This window comes from Catharus ustulatus, chromosome 10, assembly GCF_009819885.2.
Source record: "Catharus ustulatus isolate bCatUst1 chromosome 10, bCatUst1.pri.v2, whole genome shotgun sequence".
In the NCBI taxonomy this organism is placed as follows: Eukaryota; Metazoa; Chordata; class Aves; order Passeriformes; family Turdidae; genus Catharus; species Catharus ustulatus.
Window position 1 is genome coordinate 19272451 of NC_046230.1, and position 25312 is coordinate 19297762.

At 40.6% G+C, this 25312-nt stretch overlaps 1 protein-coding gene across 2 annotated transcripts in view; it reads right to left on the minus strand.

Moving 5' to 3' along the window:
* Positions 1 to 18428, minus strand: part of FXR1 (FMR1 autosomal homolog 1) — a 33086-nt gene extending 14658 nt beyond the window's left edge. For both annotated transcript variants that reach the window (XM_033068381.1, XM_033068380.1), the window contains exons 1-6: positions 18324 to 18428; positions 8898 to 8950; positions 4779 to 4872; positions 3509 to 3580; positions 1255 to 1403; positions 721 to 814 (exon numbers count right to left, since the gene is read on the minus strand). In XM_033068381.1, coding sequence (XP_032924272.1) covers positions 721 to 814; positions 1255 to 1403; positions 3509 to 3580; positions 4779 to 4872; positions 8898 to 8950; positions 18324 to 18374 — 513 coding nt within the window. In that variant the 5' untranslated portion in view covers positions 18375 to 18428. The remainder of the gene's footprint in view (positions 1 to 720; positions 815 to 1254; positions 1404 to 3508; positions 3581 to 4778; positions 4873 to 8897; positions 8951 to 18323) is intronic.
* Between the last annotated feature and the right edge of the window lie 6884 nt (positions 18429 to 25312).

Consider the following 25312-nt stretch of genomic DNA (forward strand, 5'->3'; position numbering starts at 1 on the left):
AAAACAAAGCATGAGAAATTCAGCACCACCACTAACTAATTGTTCTCACTCACAGTATGTTTTTACATTAAAGACTTTGCTGCTGAATTACATACTAACCCTTTCCCCTTGATGTTGCTCAAATCTTTCTACCATATACATACTTGTCACTGTGTGTGCGAATAAGAGAGCTAAGGAAATAATCAAGGACAATACAATTCTGCAGAGTGAGGGTCAAGCGGATAAAATTGAGTAAAATGAAGTTATGAAGAAAAATTAAAGCAGGGACAACCCTATGTAGTAAGAAAATCACCACAGAAGCATCTGTGAACATCTTCCTTCACAGAAGGAAGTGAACAAATCTTTAATGGCTGCACTGAACTGCTGCAGCTCTCCATGTGGAAACCCAGCTGTGGGTCAAACTGCACAGTGTAATACACACTCCAGAGTGGAGTGAGATTATTTACCTGTGAACCATTTGTGAAAATCAGTGAAATGGAACTCAGCTGAGAATGACAAGTCATACAAACAGTGAGACTCAAAGCTGCTCCTAAATTTAGGTTGCATGAACTGAGGCCTTGCCCTCAAAGATGAAACACGTCTACTTACATTAAATCTCTCACAATTAAAAAAGCTTGACAAGTTAAACAATTTTCCATACACACACACAGCTGGCCACGTATTGCCTATAAATAATATACTGGGAATCCACGTAACATTTACAGAGAAGCAATTACTTACCAGTATTATTAGCTGAGCAGTTTCAGCATGATAAAAAATTCTACATGCTCCCACAGCTTTCTTGAAATCTTTATGTGCATTTTCATTAGCACACCTAAGGAGACAAAATGATTGCTATTTCAACAAGCTGCATCAAAACTGAACGTGTAATAACATGATCAGATCCAAGAACATTCAATAGTTTATGGCAAGGACTGCTCAGAAACAGGAAAGTTCCCATTCTCCTCAACATGGTTCCTGTTTCTCTGTGGTTTCATGACACCATGGTTATCTGGAAAGCCACAGTAATAGGCTCACTGTGAAGTGAATCACCTGTACAGGCACAAAGTTCCCACCTGAGAACCTGCCTTCTGTCCCCACCCTGAAAGCTCAGCAGGGGTCCCAGCCAGCAGCTTCTACATGAGCTACTGCAGCTGTAAACACACTACAGGCTCTCCATAGACCTGCAAATCCATCTCTAAAACAGGAGCCAAGTGGGATTTTCTCCTCCTTCCATAAAGTAAAAGCCTTCCTGAAGCATGCAGAGCTACTCACGCATCTCTCAGGTCCTCAGGAACATCCACTGTGCACTTGAAGAAGGTGTTCTTTTTGACAGTTTTGTTCTGATTCACAGGTCGGAGTCGTTCATAAGTGACAATTTCATTGTAAGTGGCATCACAAGCAGCGTATTCGATGACGTAAAACTGGGAAAGAGTTTTATTTTTTAAATAGTAACTTCAGTAAGGAACAACAAAGACATAGTAACATTACCAGCATCAGCAAGGGAGCATAAAATATGAATATATAAACAAAATCCTAAAACAATGACACATTTCCACACAGATGAGCCTGGACGTATTTCTGCACCCCTGTGCTCCCTCACTGAAGTCAGGGCACTTTTGTCTCAGTGCCCCACAACAGCATCTTGGATTGGCTTTTCTCATGCCCATTTCTGAAATATTTTCATTAGTTCAGTTCAAGTTCCAAAACGCAACACTTCTACTGGAGCTCTAACTGCAAAAAACATCAAAGAGAATAATTCCTCACAGAAATATCTACCCTGCAACACTAAAACAAACAAGGCAAATCCACTGATTCAATGGGAAAACTACCTGGGAATCATGTAAGATCAAAATCAATGCAAAAACTCAATTTTTTTGACACACACTGCCAGATTTAGGAAGGCAAGAGAACTAAGAAGATTTAAGCCAGCAATAATCTACTCCTACGCTTCCACCCAACACATGCAAGTTTAAAGAAGCCTGTGTGCATGGTACCCCTGCAGCCTGCCTCTGGGTTAGGATGCAGCCTTCTCCTCCTCTCCCTTCCACCTGGGTGCAATTTAGGATCTCAACACAATATGCTTAGGTATCTGGAAAAAGGAAAACACTCTGGTAATGACACTTTTTTCTAATTTCAAGTTTTAAGTTTATTTTAAGTGTCATCCAAATTATACAAAGCTTCTTTGAAATGTATCAATGTATTATTATTACCCCAAGTAATAATAAGGAAAAATAAGCACTAAACTACAACTAAATCCAAGAGAACTACCACTACATGCTCTAAAAACTTCTATAGCTGAAGATAATTCTGGGTATCAGAACAATCACAAAGCAACAAATCCTTGGGTTGTGAACATGGGTTGTTTGTGAATTTAGTATTAACTCTACAGAAAAAATCTAAATATAGAGCCATGTCAAAGACCGTACAAAGAAGCCAACACAAACTGTGAGGTTATTTGCAGGGAAAATTCCTTAAAATAAATGATTTGACAATCCTACACTGTACACTGAGGGTGAAAAAACTTCCTTTTTTTCCTGTAAAAACTAGGAAGCTAAGAATTGGTAAAAAATTTTACTTCTATGACTTCTTCTGAAAATAAGCAGCACAGCGAGCTAACTCACACCAAAATTTCAAATTTCTGTGACATTTAAGAAAAGCCTATTAGCTACAAATGACAAACTATAATTTAAATCAGTTTGTCTCCTTTTATCTTGATTCCCTCATTCACAAGGGGCAACACACAGAATCTTCCTCTGGCAGGTGTTTTCTACCACCTTGCCCTTACAGAGCTCAACAAAAGCTGGTATTTGTTGACAGTTTTTAAAAAATACTAGAAGCTGGATAATTATTTTTCCTCAACACCGTTTCCTCTGGTTTTAGGAATGCGATACAGCAGAAGCATCAAAACACAGGACTCTTCCCACTATGAAGTTCAATTTTCTTGCTGTCAGTTCACAAAATAAAGCTTCAATAAGACTGGGTCAAACACTGTCACAGCTCTATACACCAAGTGTCTGAATCTGCAAGTTACTTGGCAGCTGCAAACAACCATTTATTTATGGTAAAAGAAAAACTTGACATATGTAAAAGCAAAACAAGCAGTGTCCTTCCCCTACACTCAGTGAAAACATACACAAAAACCAGCCCACAGCCACCCACAGCAACAGCTACAGCAGGCTTAATTTACAAACCATAAACAGGTTTTAACCACAGGTGCTTCTCTTTGTTTTCAGCACCAAGTTCAATCCACAAAACAGGTTTGTCAGAAATCCAGTCCTTGTGCATGCCTACAGTCCTTCAAGCAATTAAACTGCAGATAATGGAAGGCACTTGCTCAGCTCTAAGTGCATGACCCTCTGCTGTGCAATGCAGCAAAGGTCCTTTCAAAGTGGTCACAACTTGTAATTCTCTTTTGTCATGTTTTTGCATTTGTAGTACTTTATTCAGAGGTTTTTCAGGACAAAGAACTTGTATTTACTGTATTTAACAAGAAAGCACGAAATCAGTAAGTTCTAAAATAATTTACCTCTCCTTTCATCATTCGAACTTTTGCCAGCCACCAGCCACAAGGTTCTTGGTCATTTGCTCTAGAATAAACCTGGAAATGAAAGTAGTAAGAACCAAAGAAAGCACATACAAACATAATTCACTTATTGCATGTATAATGAAGAAAGAATCACACAATTTTTCTAATTTTCATTAAAATAGAACAGCATTCTACTCCCATCCTTCCTGCACTACAAGGACTGTGAACAGACTTCTGCTGCATAAATTACTGACAATTCAATGGAAATTTTTAAATAAGATAAAACTAAACACTTCTTTGGGGGCAATTCCTCAGTAAATTCAAACACTGTCTTCAAATGGAAGTTCACACATAGAACTAATTCCATGATTCAGATGATTCAGTCTGTTTTGGCTTACTTGATAAACCAAGGACTACTGAAATGAACCAAGTCATCACATGATTACCCAGTCCATATTAAAAAACACTACCAAGTTAATGCATGATCAGACATAGAATAGAGGACTACTGAAACCCAGTTTTCTCATTCTTAAGTTTCATTTGCTCCTCATACACTTCAGATAGGCCAAAGCCATTTGCATGCAGACTGAATGAGTTTTACAGTGGCATGAAGAAGAAAATAACCCTTAACATATAACCTCTAACAAAGGCAATGTATTGCCAATAAAGGAATAGAAAAACCTAGCACCCATGGTATATATTTCTTAGATTAGCTGCCCAAAAGTATGATGGTATTCTTAGGAAAGGAAACTCACTACTTCAATTTAAGGACAAGTACAGAAAAATCCCCAAAAGTTAAACTCGTCACTCATGACTACAATGAGCAGGGAGCCGAACACAGATATTTACATTCTAGATTTAATACAGCACTCGTATTAATGCATTCTCTCTCTGTAGAACACCATAATTCACACAATTTCTGACCAGACTGTACCAGACATTTCATCTGAGTTAAAACTCTTGTTATTGGAGGAGCTTTATTACATCTTCATATCAAAGATTTCCAACACTTACATTCCAGGTCAAAAAAGAAAACAGCCTACATTTTGCGTCAGAATTAAAACCTTCTCAGCTATTTTAAGTTTTAGATTTTGAAAAAAATTCCACCGGCAGTTTTGTGGGAAAACCGAAATGTCACAGCTTCACTGAGATTCTAATAGAGACATGCTCAATTTTAAACCTTCACTTTGGTAATGCCCTTACACCCCTCACCAGTGCCTGGAATGGACAAGCAGTTCCAGAGCAGGACAGCTCACGAGCATTCACTCACCTCCACCTCATCTCCTTCACCGATTTCTTTCTTGATATCAGGGGGTGGTGGTAACCTGACTTCATTGAAGGGCACCTGGCGCTCTGGTTGCCAACTGCAAGTTGAAGAAGCATTACACATTAATTCTCAAATTTTCCTGTTGTTTTCTTTGTTTTAATTTTGGAAATCTGAGTTTCATTAAAATTCATTCTTTGCATATAATGAGGTGTGTTTCCTTATTGCTAGAAACCTTGTAAGCAGAGGGAAAACAATCATAGCAAGACAAAAGTAGTGTCCTGGAAGATAATTAACTATAACATTTTTAAATTAACTGAATAATTTAACTAATGGCTTTCATAAAATCCCAGAGAAAGATATTATGTGATGTAGTTAACATTGCTACTGCTCAAGTCACAAAGCCCTTATACAGATTCAAGCTCAGCTTTGCAGGCCACTATGGGGTTCATCCATTTCACCACTTCATATTTAACATTTCAACTGCTCACCCCCAAAGTTTTATGTATTTCAGGAAAATCTGACTCCAGTCTTTAACAAAACTTTCCACCTGCAAACTTGCTGATGTTCCCCAGTGACAGATTCAGATCTGCTTATCAATGCCAATTATTTCCAGGTATACAAAATAAAGGTTTTACTTTCTTGTACAGCAAGGCTATTTGTTTTACTATAGTTGGGTGTACAAAAGCATTTTATTTGTAAAAGTGTATGTTTCCAGTGCATTTTATGAAGACCACTGGAGCAATTAAATCCACAGTGTTCTCCTGAAATTCCTTCTATTTCTACTCTGGGAATGTCATAAAATGCCATCAGCTGTTCCTCACTCTTAGTCAGAAATCCAACTAAAGACTCTAGAAAGGTTGAAATAAAACCAGGGGAAAGACCCTTCAAAAAAAAAAAGTATTAATTAAGATTATCTGAGTGACTTTTAATGGCATCTGTCAAAGCATTGCAACTCCATCCTTTCTGCCCATCTGATTCCCATCAGACACCAACAAAATCAGAACCAACCAACTTGGAACAGTAAGGATTACTGCAAGTAATCCTTGAAAGTACTGCTTTGCTGACTTTTAATCAACTGCAGCCTGTGTTAGCAGAACAAGTCTGAGCACAAGGAGCAAAGGGCACTTCTGCAACTTCCTAGATGAGAAGATATTTACTGATGTGTGCTCTAAAACAACAGCTTACACTCAAGCACCTTGCTTTATAATGAAAGATGTTATGTATCACATAGTTTTAATCTAGACATTGTAATAAACGTTTTCTTTTAATGATAGTTTGAAAAACTATAAAAATGCATGAAGAGTATTACTGAGGTTACTGAGGTTCTGGAACATATCCAGAGCAGGACAAGGAAGCTGGTGAAGAGTCTGGGGCATAGATCTGATCAGGAGCAGCTGAGGGAGTCAGCCTGAAGAGAAGGAGGCTCAGGGGAACCTGGGAAGAAACCGTGTCAAGCTGTGCCAGGGAGGTTTAGACTGATAGCAGGAAAAATTTCTTCACTAAAAGGGTGGTCAGACACTGGAATGGACTGCCCAGGGAGGTGGTGGAATCTCCATTCCCAGAGGTGCTCCTAAGGCACAAGGATGGGGCACTTCCACAGTGGGGAACACCGTGGTGCAGGGCTAACAGCTGGACTTGATCTCAGAGATCAAGTGTCAGCCTTTCCAGCATTGAGGATTCTATGACATGAAAAGCTTTTGTTTAGGTTGGAAGGTATTTTGACCACAAAATGTTATTTAAATCACATTCTCTTTCTGAGAAATGGTGAGGGGGGCTGGCAAAAAAATTCAGCTGCAATTAAACTGTCCTTGTTGCAAATATAGCAGTTACTAATCTCATGGTTTGGGTTTTTCCTTCCCTTCCCTGCCAGTGGCGGAAGCGTACAGTGGAAAAGTGCACAGAAGGCTCAGCTCTCAGAATACGAGTCCAAGTTTTGGTGGCACAAAATTTTTATGGCAGAACTGGAGTATCTCACTGGTGAAATGCAAACCAAGGTGTTTTAAAAAATTACTTGTGATGAGATACAAACTACCTACTAAGACAGCCTGACAGAAATGGCACCTAAGCTACAGGGCACAAGTCACAAAAAAGGGAGGTTTCTTGCTTCTTAAAACACAGAAGCCTCTCCTTCAATGCAGCTGTTTCAAACTCCAGTGAGCCTCTATGAAATTGTACCTCAAGATCCAATTTTCCATCTAACACTAATAAAAGTTTCCAGGTCCTGAAGCTTCTGCATTCGTTCCTTTTCTCCTTACCCTCAGAAAATGTCTCCTGAAAGAATTAAGACTACCTGCCCAGAGACTGAGTGTTGCTATGGCCACAAAATCATCACTAGCAGTCTGTGCTGGTACACTTAACTTTGGGAACCTCACAATAGCTGTAGATAAAGATTGGCTAACAATAGCAGAAAATGCAAAGTGACAGCTTAGATTGCCTATTGTGGGGTAGATGTGTGTATCTGTTAGTGATAATCACTATCACAACACTGATGCTCTCAGCACAGGACACTTGCCAATTCTGGTTCCACTAAAGCCCTTATGAATTTAACTCTGTAAAAAGCATACGAATTGATCAGATTTACGTCACAGAATAATTTGACTGTGTACACACTTCCTGATCAGATCTATTTTTAGTCAACAGAACACTCTACATATGCTGCAGCCCATCCTTTTTGAAACATGGCTGCTGCTGCCAGACTTTCTTTAGAACACATGGGTGATATGGATATGAAACACTAGAAATGCAGTTGCCAACAATTCAACTCCTGCTGTGAACCCTTGGCACTTCCTTTAGCTTACTTGTTTTCTGACATCAAAGTATATATTTTAAATGTAAAGAGAAGCAATTACTTTTCTTCAGAAAGTAATATGGATGTTGAAGATGAAACTCATTATTTGTCACATCTTCTTAGACCATGGATAGAATGAAGGGTTTAATTTTGGGATTTTTTTGTTGTTGGGTTTTGGGGTGGAGGTATGAAAATCTAGGAGACAGTAACAGGTTCCATAACCACTTCAGTGTTAGTATAAATGATGGTTGCCATCTCATCTTCTAACTGTCTTCACAAAAGAAGGACTTTAGAAAGCATAGGTTAGAAAGAAACAAACACTGGGTTTTGCAGGGTAAACCCCAGGATTACTAACATCCCCCTCAAGGGTTTCTTTTCACACATGTATATATATGTACACACTCATACACACCTGGGATTCTGTCAGCAGGATTATAAATACTGTTTATAAAGACACACTTGCACACTCCCTAGCATTACCTTTATTACCCAGCAATCTTTCTTCAAGAAAGGCTCAAAGACTAATCTACAGGTTAGAGCTGGCAAAGGTTGTAACAATTTTCACATCAAAAGGTGACATATTTTATAGGATCTCCACCTAGTAACTGGAAGGGGAACAGGAAAGAGGATGCAGCTCACAGAGTATTTAGAATTAGCACTGGAATCTCCCAGGTAATCCACAGTGTTATCAGTCAGAATGCTGAACAACAGGTACTCATTTGTACTTTACCAGCCCATGGATTATCCTTGGCTTGCCACTACAAGCTCCCAGCAGCTCTGCTATGTTTATGTATTAAATGAAATGGGCCTCTTTCATGATTTGCTAACAGATTTGCACTTTTTTCCACTCAAAAACAATAGGTCTTTTTACTGGATATATATGCATATTTATCTTCCTAATAGTCAAAAGGGAAAAAAAATGCCATCAGGATATTTTTACTTTTCTCTGGTTGAGAATACTGATCAGCATTCCAGAAAGCAGACATAGAATTGCTCACCTGGGTACTTTGGTATTTTTCATCTTTTCCTGCTTTCCTCTAAGAGGATCAACTGTGCCACTGATTCTTATGTTAATTAAATTTGGCTGCCACATCTATGGGCATCACTAAAGATACCAAAGAATGTACAGGACTGTGTAACTGATGAACTGAATTCTGATACAGATTCAAGAAGGCAGTTCATGGAAGCTGAACAGAATAGAAAGCCTGTACTTTTGGAACTATATCTAATGAAATCTGCTTCCTCTTAAAGGCAAAACGAAACAAACCCCAGCAAAAGCACAACATTGAAATAATGTAATATTCAAATAATTGTTTTAAAAACAGAATACTTACTTGTTTTCAAATACAACTGTGAGGGAGTCCTCATGAACATCTTTGATAAATCCCTAAAACAAAAACATTCCTGTTACAAGAATGCATGTGAAATCAAAAAGGCAGCAATTTCAATACAGCCTGAACCTGAGCCAAGACCACCACTAACACTGAGGTTCCAATTTCAGAAAGCTCCAAGACACACTCCCACTCTTTGCACGAGGTGCTGATATTCTTAGCTGGCTGTTCCAAGAGGGGCAGAGCACAGGGACTGCTCCAATCTGACCAGCTCATTTACAACTGAACTCACTATCAAGAGTTTCTTACTCTGCCCAAAGGTGTGCACAGGTGTTTCACAGGAGCAGAAAGAGTCAGGCAAGGGCAGTTATTCCAGTAACACAGCACTATTTGCTTCACTGGTGTTCCTCCCAACACAAACTGAATCCTAAACAACTGTCCCCCTGAACAGTCCAGCAGCCAGTTTCAATCACATTTGGCAGCAGAGGCTGCCACACAGCCAGTTATGGTATCATCTTTCAGGTACTAAATTGGGGACTAGATGAGGCCAAATGCCTGTAGGACCTCCCAGGAAAACGAAGAGAATACAGTATTTAATGGATTTTTTTGTGCTTACATTTAGGGGGCATTCATTATACCAAAAATTTAAAGACAAAGATCAACCTCAAAGAGTTATACCCAAGTATCCATGCAGAAATTAAGCTGCTATATTTATTGGTTAAGGAGAGCAGGCATGCTGAAAAAAAAAATTTAAAAAAACCCAAAAAAACCACTACTCCTGCCTTTACTCCAGTCTGGTATTTGCCCAGGCAGTGGTGGCCAAGGAGGACCCTGCAGTTTTAAAGGAGTAAGAAAGGTGCACAGCTCTGTTAGGAGAAAGAAGTTCCAGGAAATCTGCTGAATGGATTATACCCATTTAAGAAACTGCCAACTGAGGAGGACGAAGAACACACCAGCTGTGCAAGGAGCAACCAGCCCACTGAGGTATTATCTGTCAGCTCAGGGAAAGATAAATTTTGACACAGTCGATCTTCCCATGTAATGACAGACAGTAAAGGAGCCCACACTGACAGCTGGCTGCAAAGGGCCTATAAAAACAAATCTCCTTTTACCTAAGCTCATACTCAGCCAATGCTCTGAAAACATTTGCTCAAAACCTGCTTTTCTGCTCCCTGAGCTTCCTCAAACCCATCTACCAGTGACACAAAAGACTGGTTCTAGCAGAAAGCACACTGGTAACCCCCAACAAATCAGGTCACTAGAAATCATCTTGTTGAACCACCTAGTGTGCTCCTAATAAAATAAACCCTCTCAAAGGCCATGCTGCCACTGCAAGAGAAGGCAGGAAAATCTCCTTCTTTGAAAAGTAAGCAAGTGAAACAGTTGAGAGTAAAATATAGTCCCAGAATCAGGGACTTTCAGTTTCAAGGAAACTGGATGGGAGTATAAAGATATGTTTGTTTAAAGATGCAAAGAGCATATACAATTTTATTGCCTAAAGCATGAGTAAGCCAGCAACAGAGATCAAGCAGTACTTCTACCAAATTTATGCTACCAACAGTTCCATTAAACATACCCCAGCACAGGGACTAATTAACACGGTATACAGTGCAGGAAATTGGAGTTTCTCTGCTACAATTCATCCAAACTCCATACAGGGACAGAACACTGAAGTCACAGCACTGAGAACCAACTTCATGCAGTCCAGCATTCTGCTACATGACAACTTATCAAAAGACAGCAGTATTTACAGGGAGAGATTAACTCCCTACTAGAGACAGTCATTTATCTGCATTCCAAGAGTCTGTGACTCAATACTACTCTCTGCCTCATTATGCTACTTTATTTCACAGCTGAATCTGGTTTTCTACTCCGGTTGGGCTCTCACAGCGCTCAATGTGTTTCTAAGGTCAGCCTATAGTAGCTAAAAATTATTTTGCACAACTGAATTCAGTTCTTTCCTTTGCTGAAAAGCACAATTCCAGAATCAAGAGAGAGATTCCAACCCAGGTACCATAAAACATTTCATTAACATTCAGAACTCAAAGCTCTGTAGAATTAAGAAAGTCATGAGTCCACTGACTACACATTTCATCAATAAGACAAAAGAAGTGCAAAAAAAAGAATCCAACTGCACCAACTTTTAAGGATTTAAGACAATTAGCCCATTACCAGGTGAAGTGTAGGTTTTTGTGTAAGGTACAGACAGGTTTAACAGTCACACCATAAGGTCCCACTGAAGAATGCCAAAGCTGAAGTGGAACAATAAAATCAGAGATAGAGCTCTCAGCAGACCAACAGCTGACACAGCACAAACGTCAGCTGCATAAACAGAAACACGGGACAATTTTTAATAAAATCTAAAGTACAAATTCCAACAGAGTCTTGTACATTTTACAACACCACGTGGGTTTCAGGAACTCCTTCACGGAAGGAAGCCTTTCAGTTCAAAGTGTGCACACTGCTCTTCCCTCCCACAGGAGAATGCAATGCAGACTCACTGCTGGCAGACACGTAGGCAGCAACTCCCTTGGAATTACCTGCACAGCTTTTTCACTCAGTATTCCAAACCCTTTCACTCCCTAGCATAATCCAGCATAACATCTATCAAGTATGCACTTCAGGTTACAAATCCACATATGTAAAGTATCAAATAAAATTACATAACTATTAAATAATTTTATTGTTGTGAGGCCTGAAAAGAGTCTGATTAGAGACTAACTGTATACAATTACTTCTGACTATTATCACTTTCTCTTACAGCTGTGGGGATGAGATCACATTTACAGCAACTGAAGCACAACAGTCTATGAGGTATTACAGACTCTGTTGTCCATTTGTAATAAAACTAGAAACAATGAGAATTCAATACAGCTTTTAAACAGGTTTCTAAGAAATTCTTTCATTACTGTCAAGAAGGAAGTCAAAAATATCATTAGAACACTTTCTGAAAGCAAAACTTCCTGTGTATGACTTTCCTATCTTCAACTCCACCTATACATGTTATCAGCTGTCATTTACAACTCCCAGATAAAACCAGAAAGAGATTTCATGCATGTCAGGATGAGATTTAGTGTAGTTTTTAAAGAAGTCTTCATAGAGCCTGTGCTAATTAAAATTTTTTAAAAAAGGTTTTACAAAAAAATCTTATGACATTAGGGTATTTTGGTATTTCACAATACAAAACACTTTATAGTAAACCTTATAAAGTCTCTAGGATTTCTCCAGAAGAGGTGTGATGAACATAAAACAGAAAACTAAATAAACTGATTTTCAGTTAGGGAGTTTTGAAGAAATTCTTTATTTGTGAGGTAACCTATATAAATAGATTTGCACTAGTCATGCCTGATACCGTATCAAAAATATTCTCTACTAAATTAAGTAATGATCCATCACCTTAAATTGTGCTCTAATGAACAACGTACTCCATTACTGAAATTTAATTTAGCAGTGCTGCCTAAGACGGGGAACACCAGTTTCTAAGTTTGAAGAGCTCTAGGTGTGTAACACATCATCATTCCATGTACCTCAGGTGGCGAGGCAGAGCTAACAGGACACCACCAAACACATCACCAATAAATACAGTGCCCTCAAAAGGAGTGAGGCATTGCAGTATCAGCAAGTGAGCTTACACATAACCTTTATGTGTGTTTTATACCACACACAAATCTGAAGAGGGCAAGAAAAAGTGGCATGACTTCATGCTGCCAGAGCTCTGATTCGGCCTGTCCAGATATGAGTGTCAGTCACTGCATTTGTGCTGTGAGCTGGATCCTGGCAGTCCATGTATGCCCTGGCTGCAGCAGCCCTGCTCAGCAGGAGCAGAGCCTGTACTGTACTACAGGTTATTAATGTCCTGCTGGCTCCACAGGCTCCTGGGCTCAGCCTGTCTCTGCCACTCACTTGGCAGGAGCCAGGCTCCCAACACCAGCACATGCACAGGGACAGGATGAGAGACCCAGGGAATCTAACCTGGGGCTGGAAACTCTCAACCAATCATTTGCACCAAAATCACTGCAGCTGAGACTTCCTCATTTCATAAGAGACACCCACACACACTCTTTCCCTTTTACCTGGGTTTTGCTCATGGATTTAGGATTAGGATCTGCTGATAACATAAATGGATCAAGACTTACTGAAGTGCCCTTACAGTGAACTGTATGTCTGGGTATGTATATATGCACACACACAACTTTTTTTTTTTATATCCAATTCCAGGCAAATTACAAAACCTGTAAAACAGGCAGATGCAATGCAAGTTCCCTCCATATCCTACTTGCTGTAAGTTTATCTGACCCCCAAGTAGGATGATCCAATCTAAAAATGAGGTGCTGCTAGTTTAGCTTACAAACTTTCTTTCCAGGGACAGCCACCACGTTGGCCTTTGAGTCCCACATACCTGCACACTAAAACTGCATTAATATCACCTTACCCACTGCTGAGCCAATTTCAAACAGCAAACACTTCGGCATCTGGTACCACGGCCTGTTTCTGAACCAGTGACATAAAGGTCAAGCAGCCTATATCCAATTACCAAACCTTTCACTCCTTTTCAGATGCAAGAACCCTTGGTACTCCTAACTAACACTGAAACACAACTGTTTGTGCAACAAACACATGAAATAACTATTGCTAAAGGATGTATCTCATGCTGAGCCCCCAAAAGAAAAAGAAAGAGCATAAAGCAAACAAAGAAAACTTGTAAATAATCAAACCACTTGATAAGAAAGACTGAACTTGGTATTATTTTCATTAAAAGTGATTAGCTGCACCTGTTTATACAAGGAACTGATAAAAGCAAGCAGCTGCGGCCTACGGCAAACCACAAACACTGCAAGTTGGTGTCAGGAAAGAAAAATATCCTGAACTATCACAGCAGTTTTAGCAAGCAGTTTAATTTACAGCCTGACTGCTTATTTCCATCCACAATCACAACTACGTGTGAACTCAAGGGTTGTTCTGACAGTCGTGCAAGATCCTCAGCACTGAATTTGGGCTTACTCACAGACATCTCAATGACTCATTTCCACACTGGCTTCTTCACATGCATCCTCCAAAAGGGCAAAACTTCTGGAAAACCCTCCACTGATCACATACCTCAGCAATCAATAACCATTCCCTCTGGCATCTCCCTTCTATCAGCCTAAAAGGCTCAAGCAAACAGCTCAACAACAGTAACTACAGCTGCTTCTTGCAAGACTCTACACAACTTTCAACTGATCAGGAACAACTTTAAAACAACTCTAAAATTTCCAACCCCTACAGATGTAGGGAGAGATGTAATAAAAAATGCTGACAACTACAACACAGTTAAGATCTTTAAAGAAAAAAAACAAAGGCCATTCCAGTTAGTTTCCTGGTGTAGTAACTGGGTATGAGGAGTGTGTGAGCTACACTCCTAATTACAATTATTTTAATAACCATCAAGCTAAAAACCACTCAGAGCAACTCAAGTTGTTTGCAAAGCCACTAATTAAAAATCATAAGAAAAATTTAAAAATAATTGTATTTTTATTGATGCATAAATCTTCACTCCCACAGAGTTGCTCATCAAGCTTTGGCTCTACATGTGGAGAAATGGTGTGTACTTGTCATTCATCATTTTTTCCCCTTAGTAATATTTTGGCTCGTGTCTGCCTTGAGGCCAATGCCAACTCCTGCTACCAGCATTTTGCTTAGTCCTGTTACCAGAAAACTGCACCACTTGAAAGAGGAACAGGCCAACAAGGAAGCATTTCAGAACACGTAAATTAAAGGTTGAGTTTAATTTATGGGATTTTTTTTTCCCCTTGCATAATCTGAACAGCTACTACTGGAGAACTTAAAGAACACAAGGGCCTGCAGCACAGCAGAGCCTATTTTCCAGCACAGATGAGTCCCTACAAGAAAGAATACATTGGATCTTCCAGAGTTGTTCAAATGCCACTGAAAGACTCAGTCAGAGGAACTGATCTGATGTTCAATTTATGTACCTTGGTCTTACTGTAAGGCTCAACCTACTTCAGGGAAGGTCACATGGGAAATCATGAATAATGTGCATCACCAGGGCTCTTAATCTGCATACAAGTGAGCACATGAAGGCTGATGCAGATACCAAGTAAAACCAAAGTTTGTGTCTTTTCAGCTGGCAGGTCCAGAGGCAACAGCACAAATGGGAATATGGGAATTTCTGTATGAATGTAAGGAAACTTTTTTTTTTTACTGTGAGAGTGACTGAGCAGAAGCACAGGTTGTATGGGAGGTTGTACAGTTTCCATCCTCAGAGATACTCAAAAGCCATCTGGACATGGACAAGTGAATCTAGGTGGCCCCATGTGAGCAGAGGTGTGGACCGGGTGAACTCCCACAGTCTCTGCCAGCCTCAGCCAAGTGTGAACCTGTGAATTACTTCATCATCCTACAGACACAGTGAACCATCATCCTGAAACACTGCATGCAGGCCAAGACAAGGCTGCGAGTATTCAGCTTTCACTCTCTTCAACACATTCAGAAAACAAAGAAATCCAGGTATTTTTGACCATTCTATATATAAAAAAATCTATTCTAATGTCCCAAAGATAAAAACGTTCCTTCACCTAGAAAGCATCAACTTTCTACCCTCAGGGTGCCCTCACTGCACCTCTAATATATGCAAACTCATAACCAGTAGTCTTCAGCAACCCTGTCTGTTCTCCCCTGTTCCCCCCTGTTCCACAGCACAAATCCCCTGATTTTTCAGAAGCCCACAGCCACTTCAAGCCCCATCAATGCCATCTGCTCTCCAAAGACAAATCGGTGCTCAAAATTATGATATAAGCAAAGTCTTCTAAGCTGCAGGAAGCGGCTAAATGCTGGCTTTGCTGTGTAATGGTTGAGAACCCAGCATAAAATATACAGTAAATGCTGTCTTGTTCTCCAGATTATATTACTTCTTTAAAGCAAATGGAAAAAAAATCTCCCACAAACTAGTTTGGTGATTTAGATATACAAGTTTAAAATTAAATCATAATATGTTCTCTAATTTTTTAAAATTACCTTGGGATTTACCATAACTGCCCACTGAGACATGAAAACTCAAAATGCTTTTCATGATGCACGAATTTTAATACAGAATATTAATTTCTCCATACTAATTTATTGTAACCATAGTGTATACATATCATGTATGTTCTTCCTGCACTTAGGAAACTGAAGAGCAAATATTACAGGAGCTAAAGAAACTTGATAATAAAAAGGACCATTTACCATGGTCATACCTCTAGTAAGTACTGAAAACACACTATAATGCTCCAACAGATTTAACCACTACATTTGTTCCCTTGCAGCTAAGCTGCAGATCATAGTAGCAATTCATTAAAGAAATTCTCTCATGTTATTGTTTACATAATTATTTTGGTTTTTATCTCTGTTGGCATAGCAGGATCTTTCTGATCTCATTTACCTAGGGTTATGCTGTGCTAATTAATCCAAATTCAGACTCTTCTAAAGGCAAACCCACATCTCATCCCATCCTACAAATTCTGCTTTTTCTCTTCAGAAAACTTTTGCCACCTTCCATAGTGTGTCACACAGCCTAGAAAAGATGAGCCTCTTGCCATGATCTTGCAATGATCAATGCTACTGGTGCCCAAAATAGGACACTTCCTAAAAGAGACTGACACACCTCTTTGCTTTAGGTCACTTTAAACAGCAAGTGACCTAGGAGTGTTACCTAGTTCCAAAATAAATGCAAAACCTCTGCCTTCCTCAAAAGTGAGGCTCACAAAATGGAGTCACTGACACACACACACTTCACTGCATTTAGCTCACAAGAATCATCTTTTAGAATTGTGCTTGTTTGAATGATTTGGTTTGGGTTTTTTTTTATAGAGGTTGAGTGTTTTTTCCTCCTCCCCTTTAACAGTGGATTTCTCAGAGTTGGGGCTTTGGTCATTGTGCATCCAATCATTCTAACCTGCCCTCCTCCACCATGAAGATGCCATCACTGAACTTAATCCCCACTTCATTGATCTCAAAGCCATTATGCCATTTTTAATTAAAACTTCTTTAAGTCACTGTTCACAGGGCTAAAACACATGATGATGCTAATCCAAGGCTGATAATTCTCACTGATTTAGGAGAGGTCATCCTTGTAGATTTTAAATCAGGCATATTGTAGCAAATTCTGTGCACATGGATCCCTTCAATCCAAAAATTCGCACACCTCATACTCCCATGTGCCTGACATTCCTCTTAAGCAGAAGAGCAACTGATCCATCATTTGGAAAGTTGTTCAATATCACAAGATCATTATAAAATGGACAGCTAAGAAAAGTGTTTCCAAATTTCGGGTTTCTTAATGCTCAGGGGAAAAACAAATCAATTCTATTTAGGAGCATCCTGTTCTAGACGCAAATGATTCTGACGTGGGTTTCTGTGTGATACTTCAGGTTCAACAAAAAAATTAACCACTGTCTAAAATTTATTATCTACTTATTTTGATATAAAATTCAGAGGGTTCCCTACTAGGGATGCAGTTTATCCCACTGCATTCTTTCCTCATAAGGGTATCTCCCATTTGTCTTGGCCAGTTGAAAGAACTCCAGAAGTCAGCTGGTTACAATCCCTTACACCCAACTGCCTCCACATACTGTACAGTCACCACATGATTCCCAAGCCAAATCCACAGCTGCACACAGGAAATTCTGAAGGGGGGAGGGGGAATCAAAAGGGCTAGCCCCACACCAAGTGCAGTAGTGCCTGTGCAATGCCACACTGTGCATGTGGTTAGGCACAATAGCTAAAGAGAGTCCTGAGATTAAATCCTCCCAGAACACAGCCACGCTGCAGCTCACAATACTGGCTGCAAACAGCCCTTCTGGAGAGGAAGACAGGAGCCTACTGCCATAAAAAGAGCTGGGATTCTTAAACATCTGAAGCCAGGCTTAGGGGAAAATGACTGACAGGCAACAGCTGAGAGTATTCTGCATTGATCCTGTACCATCCTGACATTCCAGGGAGGGTGATGGTGAAGGAAGATTTCTGAAGGCATAAATAAACTCGAGATCTTAAAAAAAATTATTTAAAATATTTTAAAATCATTATTACCGCTCCGGTTCACCCCGTCCCACCCAAAAGCCCCTGCATCTTCCAGCACCAATCCCCCCACACGCCCACCCACCCTTCCCAAAATGAAGGCTCAGGGAATCCCCGCGCCGCGCATCTGCTCCCCTCGGCCCCGCCAGCGCTCTGCCTTCCCCACACACGAACCTCCCCTGCGCGCAGCCCTCAGCAGCCTCGTCACCGCCGCCCCCCCGCCGCCGCCGCCCCGCTCCGCTCCATCCCCGCCGCCCCCGGCCCCGCACCCCCCGCACCCCGGCACCTTCCCCGCTCACCGTCCCCTCCCCCGCGGCCCTTCGGCCCCGGCCCCGCCGGGCGCGGAGCCGCCCGCGCCGCCCCCGCCGCCGGTACCTTGTAGAAGGCCCCGTTGGAGCCGCGCACTTCCACCGTCAGCTCCTCCATGTTGGGGCCGCAAAGGACGCCGGGACGAGCTTCTAGAAACTGTCACCGCGGGGGGAGAGCGCGGCGCCCGCCCCCTCCGCCCGCCGGGCCGCGCCTCCGGCCCCTCCTGCTGCTCCGGGCGGGCCGGCACCGCCGGAGCGGAGCGGAGCGGGGCGGGGCGGGGCTCCCCGCCGCCGGCGGAGCGGGGCGGTCCCTGCGGGAGAGGCGCCCGGGCCGGGCTCCCCGCCGTTATCTCCCCGCCCGCGGGCGCGGGGCTGAGGGGGAGACAGCGGGGCGCGGGCGCGGCCGCGTGAGGGGGGCGGCGGGCGCTGCGTGCGGAGACAATGCGGTGCGGGCCGGGCCGCGCTTGGCGATGAACGCCGCTCAAAAGGCCGCGCCCGAGGGAGCTCCCTCGGCTCCAGAGCCGCCGCCCGGGGCTGTTAAGATGGTGCCCGGCATCCAGCGCCCGGCTCGGCTTTGTCCCTCATGGAGCGCCCTGCCCCGCCCTGCTCACACCCCGCCGGGGCTGCCCTGCCCGCCTCCCTTCCCCGTGCGCTGCTGCCGACAGAAACAATAAAAAATAAAAAATGCCTGTGGTGTGCTGGCCCTCACAACACGCTGGGACGCGAATTGTGCTGTGAGCTGGATGCTCACATAAGCTTAGTCATGCAGAGCCTGATGAACTGTCTGTACCTGTGCCAAACCCATGTGTTTTTGCAATGGTTTTAAATATAGAGCCATAGAATCATCCGGCTTGGGAGAGACCTTTAAGATAATGAAATTCGACCATCGACCCAGCAGTACCACTGTAACCCCTAAACCAAATCACCCAGCGCTAGGTCCGAATGCCTCTTAAACACCTCCAGGGATGGTGACCTCCAGATCCTTGGACCACTATTCCAATCCCTGACTGTTCCTAATCATGACTTTTTTTTTGATATCTAATCTGAATCTCCCATCTCAGCCTAAGGCCATTTCAATAGCAATGCTTTCAAACGCTCTTTCTGCTGATCTTTCCCACTGGGCATCAGACTAAATGACCAGGAGACCATTATGATATTTCACCTATCAGATGTTTTCATTTTTAGTTTCTTCATGTTAATCTTGCTTTTGTGCCAGTTGTAACCATATCTGTCAGATGGGTGAGGATTTTAGACAATAAAAGCCAAAAGTATTGAGAAATCTGGCTGCTGGTGTAAGGAGGTGTAAATGTTTAAAATTGTCAAAGAATATGTGGCAGTAGCACTTGGGGACATGGTTTAGTGGTGAACAAGGCGGTGCTGGGTTGATGGTTGGACCTGATCATCTTGGAGGTTTTTTTCAACCTCAGCATTTCTGTGATCCTAATGTGCCATAAGTGAAGGAAATATATGGGTTCAACAGCATGAACCTTTTTTCCCATGCTGTGTGCATCAATATTCCTAATCTTCCATAATATTTATTCCACATAAATTTTGGTGTGTACCTTTTATTCTAAATTTTGTTTTAAGCTTTATAAATTGCTCACAATTTATTCTGTCCACGGTGCCAAGGCCAAACATGGGCTAGAGAGCCCTTCTTGAAAAAAGGTGCCTTCTTTCCTGTTGGCAGAGGCCACTCAGGATCCTCCAGGATAAAGGAACCAGGTAATATGAAGCAAACAGTTGTGCTACAAAAATTCTATGCCAAAAGTTTTCATTGCCCCAAGTTTGAATAGACTGAGGTTCATTTATTTGGGTACCAAGACACAGAGTCTCAATGTCAACTGCTGAAAATGGTCTCTGGGGTTAAAAAAAGCCAAACCAGTAATAATCTATGCATGAGCTGCTGTCCTTAGGAATAAAAACAGGACATGGATTTAAAAAAAATAAAAAAATTACTCCAGAACTGTGTGAGGTGCCCGGGTGTCCACATTTGCAGAACTGGGGGACAGTTCTGGGCTTTAGTGATAAGGAGGACTAGCTTGAGCAAATGCAATCTGCATCTGAATTTGCCTGATAAAGTTTGTTTTTCTGGAAGTGAGAGGATGATAGTGAGTAAAGAGACAGGGTTGTTTACATGTTAATCTTGAGGCCAGTGCTGTGTCTGGGTTAAATGGGGGTAGAAAAGGGCTTTAGCAGGCTGTGAGCCATAATAATTTGCAGCACATCATTTAGAATGTAGATGATGAATCTGTTCTAAGTTTAGTTTTCACTGAATGTAAATTATAAGTCACTACTAAATTATATTGCTTTAAACAGTTACTGAAATAGGAAAGGGGAGGATCCATATCCAAGAACTCAAAAATTCCTCTGATAGTAGTTACTTTTTTTTTTTTTTTTTTCATGAGACTTTGTAAGGTTTCATTTTCATTTCATTTTCTGGTTTCATTTTGCAACACCCACAGTGAAAGTGCCACTTTCATTTCCTAGAGGTGCTGTGGTGAAGAAGATATTTTGGGTAAATTTGGTTGAACCATTCTCTGTCCTCTCTGAAAACTCCATAGCTCAGGAGGCAGAGCAAGCTGCATCATGCCTGAAGGACACCAAGTCTGAAGCTGCAGGTTTCTGAATCCTTGGGACCCTTGGTTGGAAAAAGCAGAAAAAGGGTTCCTTTATTTGAATGAGCAAAATGAAGGGTAAAGCATTAAACACTGAAGGATTAGGATCTTGTCTTCAAATACATCAAGACACACAGAGGAGATAATGAACCATGAGAGACTGAGGCTGTAAAAGACAGAACACGTGGCTAGCAAAAAGACTCCCCAGAAGGTATAGACTGAGCATTAATCCACTTAGTTTGGAAAGAAGTTTACAATGGGAGGTTGGAGAAATTTCTGGAATAGCCCTTCAAAATGACTTAATGAAAGTTAGTAATGTCTGCCTACTTTATTTAGGATGGAAAAAGCATTTATGATGGTGATTTAGCATGAACAATATAAACCACATTTTCAAGAGAGAAAACTTTGCAAGCATTGATTTCAACAAATAAACAACCAACCCACATTCCAAAATGGCATTTTCTAAAATTCAGGAAGTATGTGGACATACTAGAGAGAGGCCAGGAAAAAGCAATAAAACCACTGAAAATGTAACTCACAGTGATCATAGCAGAGTCTTCATATTTTGAAAAAGTGATTTTTGTCCAAAATCTGCAAACATCCAGGTTGGAAAAAATACAGGCCTTTTTATCAATTTTTAAATCAATATTGAGTATGCTCTAGCTCATACATGAATTAATGGAATCATCTATGTAACTGAAGGTCACAATGGAATTGTCATTCAGGGACCTTCTGACATCAGCCTCGTTAATGTTTATCTCAGCCAAAAGCAGACAAATTTTAGCTATTTTCGAAGACTTGGGCAAGAGTGAGACAACTGAAATCAACAACATAACTCTTTAGAAAAGGGATCTCTTAGAGTAAGATTAGTTTGAAAAGAGACACACACAGTGATATTCCTCTTATGCTACTAGTAGGCTGAAAATTTGTTTGAAAAAAATGCTGTCATTCTAAACTATCAGTTATTTTGCTGCCAAATAATTTGAGTACCTTTTCTGATACAGAGCAAGGGTAATTTCTCTGTTTTTCTGAGCCCATTTCCTACCTTTCAGTAAAATAAAAAACCAGAAGCATCCTTTCTTAGCATATTTTGTTTAAAAAGCCAGGCAAAACCCAAGGTCAACTAAATTCAGACTCATGCTCTTACAATGGAACAACCTGGGTTTGCATTCCATTCAGTGAAGGGAAGTGCTGACACTTAGCAACTCATGCCATAAAAATCAAAATAATGATAAAAAATTAATCTAGCTTTGCCTCTAAGTGGGTAAAAACCTTTTTGGTTCCATTGCTCATTCTGAAATTTTGGCAGAAGGCTGATGACTAGGAGATACATCCAACCTTAGCAGAAGCTTAGGAAACAAGGGAGCACTGAGATGTTCTGTAAATTACTATGCATCGTTATTTCTTAGTGGAGACAAAGGACACAGGTAGATATTTGAAAGATATGAGATAAAATCATATTGGCCTCATGTCTTACCAAATGACAAAACCACATTAAAACTCAGCAAAAGTCTTGGAGAAGTTATTTTGAAAAATTCCCTGCTTCCAGGTTTGCTCATTTATGTGTGTCTGTTCTTTGAATTGTACTTGGGTGGCAGAAAGAAACCTGTGAAACTTGTGAAATGACTTCCAGTAAACCTGTGCAAGTAGAGCAGAGGATGTGATATCTTGTGGTAGAACACTGATATAAAGTCATATGGCCTGAATCAAGTTATCCTGTTGGGCTTGATAAAGGGTCTGCAGTTGTACAAAACTGCTTTAGAAAAGCTTGTGGTTTGATTTGATTTATTTTGTTTTATACTTCACTGTGATTTTTGCCCTATTTGAATATTGAGCTGAAGAAGAATCTCTACCATTTTCCATCAGCCTTTCACAGCTACATTCCTGCCCTTTTCTGATGAATGAATTTTTGAGGTTGGAATGAGGTTTGCTGAACCCCCCATCCATGTCCAGCCACATCTGCAAGTACTGTAAGCAGACACCGCTTCTGAAAATAGGACCCACAAAAGGTGTTGCTAAGCGAGTGTATGTAAAAACATTTTTGTCCAGGTCAGTTTTAAGCCCTCTGTCTGGTGTGAAAGTCAGAGAAAGAATAAATCATAAGTGTTCTTATTATTATAAATGAACTTTTGCAGTCATTTATGCCTTCCTTTAAAGGGAAGAACCTCTGGAGCCAATTTATTTTTTGTGTAATACAGCTGATAGCACTCACATTTATCTCTCTTGACGAAATGAACTTAAAATGATTTGCAGATTACAGATCTGTATGCATAAATGAATGATTTGCATTTAAAGATGTGTGTTTAGAAGGATAAAAAGTGTTAAGAATCCACAGAATGCAGTAGGTATTTGCTATTGTATTCTACTTCCTATTATTGCAGTTAAAAAAGAAAAAGTCTCTGAATGAATTAAATTATATAAGGAAGGCATCAAGAACCAATATTAAAAATGGTTTTGATTACAGTCTGGTTTTGTGTTGAAATAATGATGAGCAATATAATTCAGATTTGATTTGTTCAAACTCCACAAGAAAAAAATACACATCCAGGCAACAGACTACTATGTGAAAGTAATTTCACATTGAATAACAACGTATGAACCTTGTTTTTTCACACTGCTGAACTTCTGCCTTACCATTGCTTAACTGGTCTTCCCATTTTTGTCAGCAGCAGCACAGGAAAGTAAGGAAAATAAATGAAAAGTTTGATGTCATTCTAAAAGCAACAAGAAGCACTCAGCAATGCCTGTTGTAAACTCAATATTCATCCTGGCACTGTGCAAAGAAACTGCAGAATCATTTCACTGAAATTTTAATGAACTCCAATGAGAACACTGCTGTTTAATGGACTTTGTGCAATGGGTGGAAGCTCATCCACTCACAATCCAACTTTTCATGGGGTTGGCTTGGTTTGCTAATTTTTATTATCACTTTGCATCTGCCTCTTTTGAATGCTGGTGTGGATGCAGCTGGTCCAAACTAACCTTGTGCCTGACTCTGTTCCAAGCCAGGAAGTAAATGCAGTGAGCCCCAGAGGAACCTTGGTACTCCTCTGCAGTTGTGGTGATATAATGGTGTGGGAAAACCTCCCATAGAATAAACTTCAGGTGTCCAAGCACAGAAGTTCTTATCTACAAGTGTTAGGAGTTATATCCTTCCTGTTGCTCTTACCACTCACCTAAACCCAAATAATTTCTGTCTTCTGAATACTTTCAGTGGAAACCAGGAGAGGAAAGTAATGTTTGTCTTTATAACTGATCCACTTTTGGTCCTTGTTTGATTCTCAGGCAAGTCCTGACTACCTTGGTTTTGACTTGACACCTGGGCCAACTTTTAGTGTCAGTGTCATATAAAGAGATACCTGCATTTCTGGTGTGGGACTGGACCCAGAGCAGGGTTTCAGGGAATGTAGGTTCATGTGATATGAGTTACTCTCAAACTCCTGCAATCACCAAAATGTGCATGTTTAATCCCTGGTTCTGAGTATTTGTATTTCATTTCTTAAATCAGGGCCTGCTCTAAAAAAGAGGCAATGAAGCCTTGAGCAAAATTTGTGAGAGAGGGAGGACAGTGGGCATGTTGCTACCATAAATACATCATCTGAAGAGTAGAAATTTAGTGCCACAGGACATGAAAACACAAAACATTAGCACTTAAACAAAGGTGTACCTGAAGTAGCAAAGGGATGCACATCAGTGCCAGTGAAGAAATGCAGTTTGGAAGAGAGAGGAGGGAACTTAGTGGTAGGAAGAAGTCAGCGATGCATCTGTGTGAAACTCAGCAAACCGACTGAAAAGCTTATTATATTTTCCTAGAGGATTACCTGATATAATCTAAAACACAAAATAATTCATTTCAAAAGGAGATCAGTTGATAGCTCAAGGCACTCTGCTGTTGAGAGTTCTGAAAGCAGGTTTCTGTCTTGACACACTCTACTTTTTGAAGGCTCAGATACACGTATTTTATTTAGCATCTAAATGGAAAGGATATGAGAATGACTTAATAGTTGGCTTAATCTGTGCTCTTCTGGAAAGGAAGGAGTTCAGAAGAAAGTTTTCTTCAAATCTGTTGGCACAACAATAATGTAAAGCATTCTGTGTACATGTATTTTCTGGCTTCTCTGAAAAGTCCCACCTGTAGAGCAACAGATATATATTATACATATATATATAAATTACACATGTGTAATATGTATATGTTGTATGTAATATACATATATGTTGTATGTTTGTCATTATGTGCATAAGTAAAGGAACTGTTGATAAATATAGAGCCTGAGTCCCCCAGGAGCAAAGATAAGCATTTTACAAAGTACTAGAATGTTGCTATGTCAGTGTTGGGATCTCAGCATCAGTTGTTCTCCCAATATGGATTGCATTCAGCTCCCTCAAAAAATCAGGGGAACCTTTTCTTTTACTTTAGTCATAGGCACTGATTTAAGAA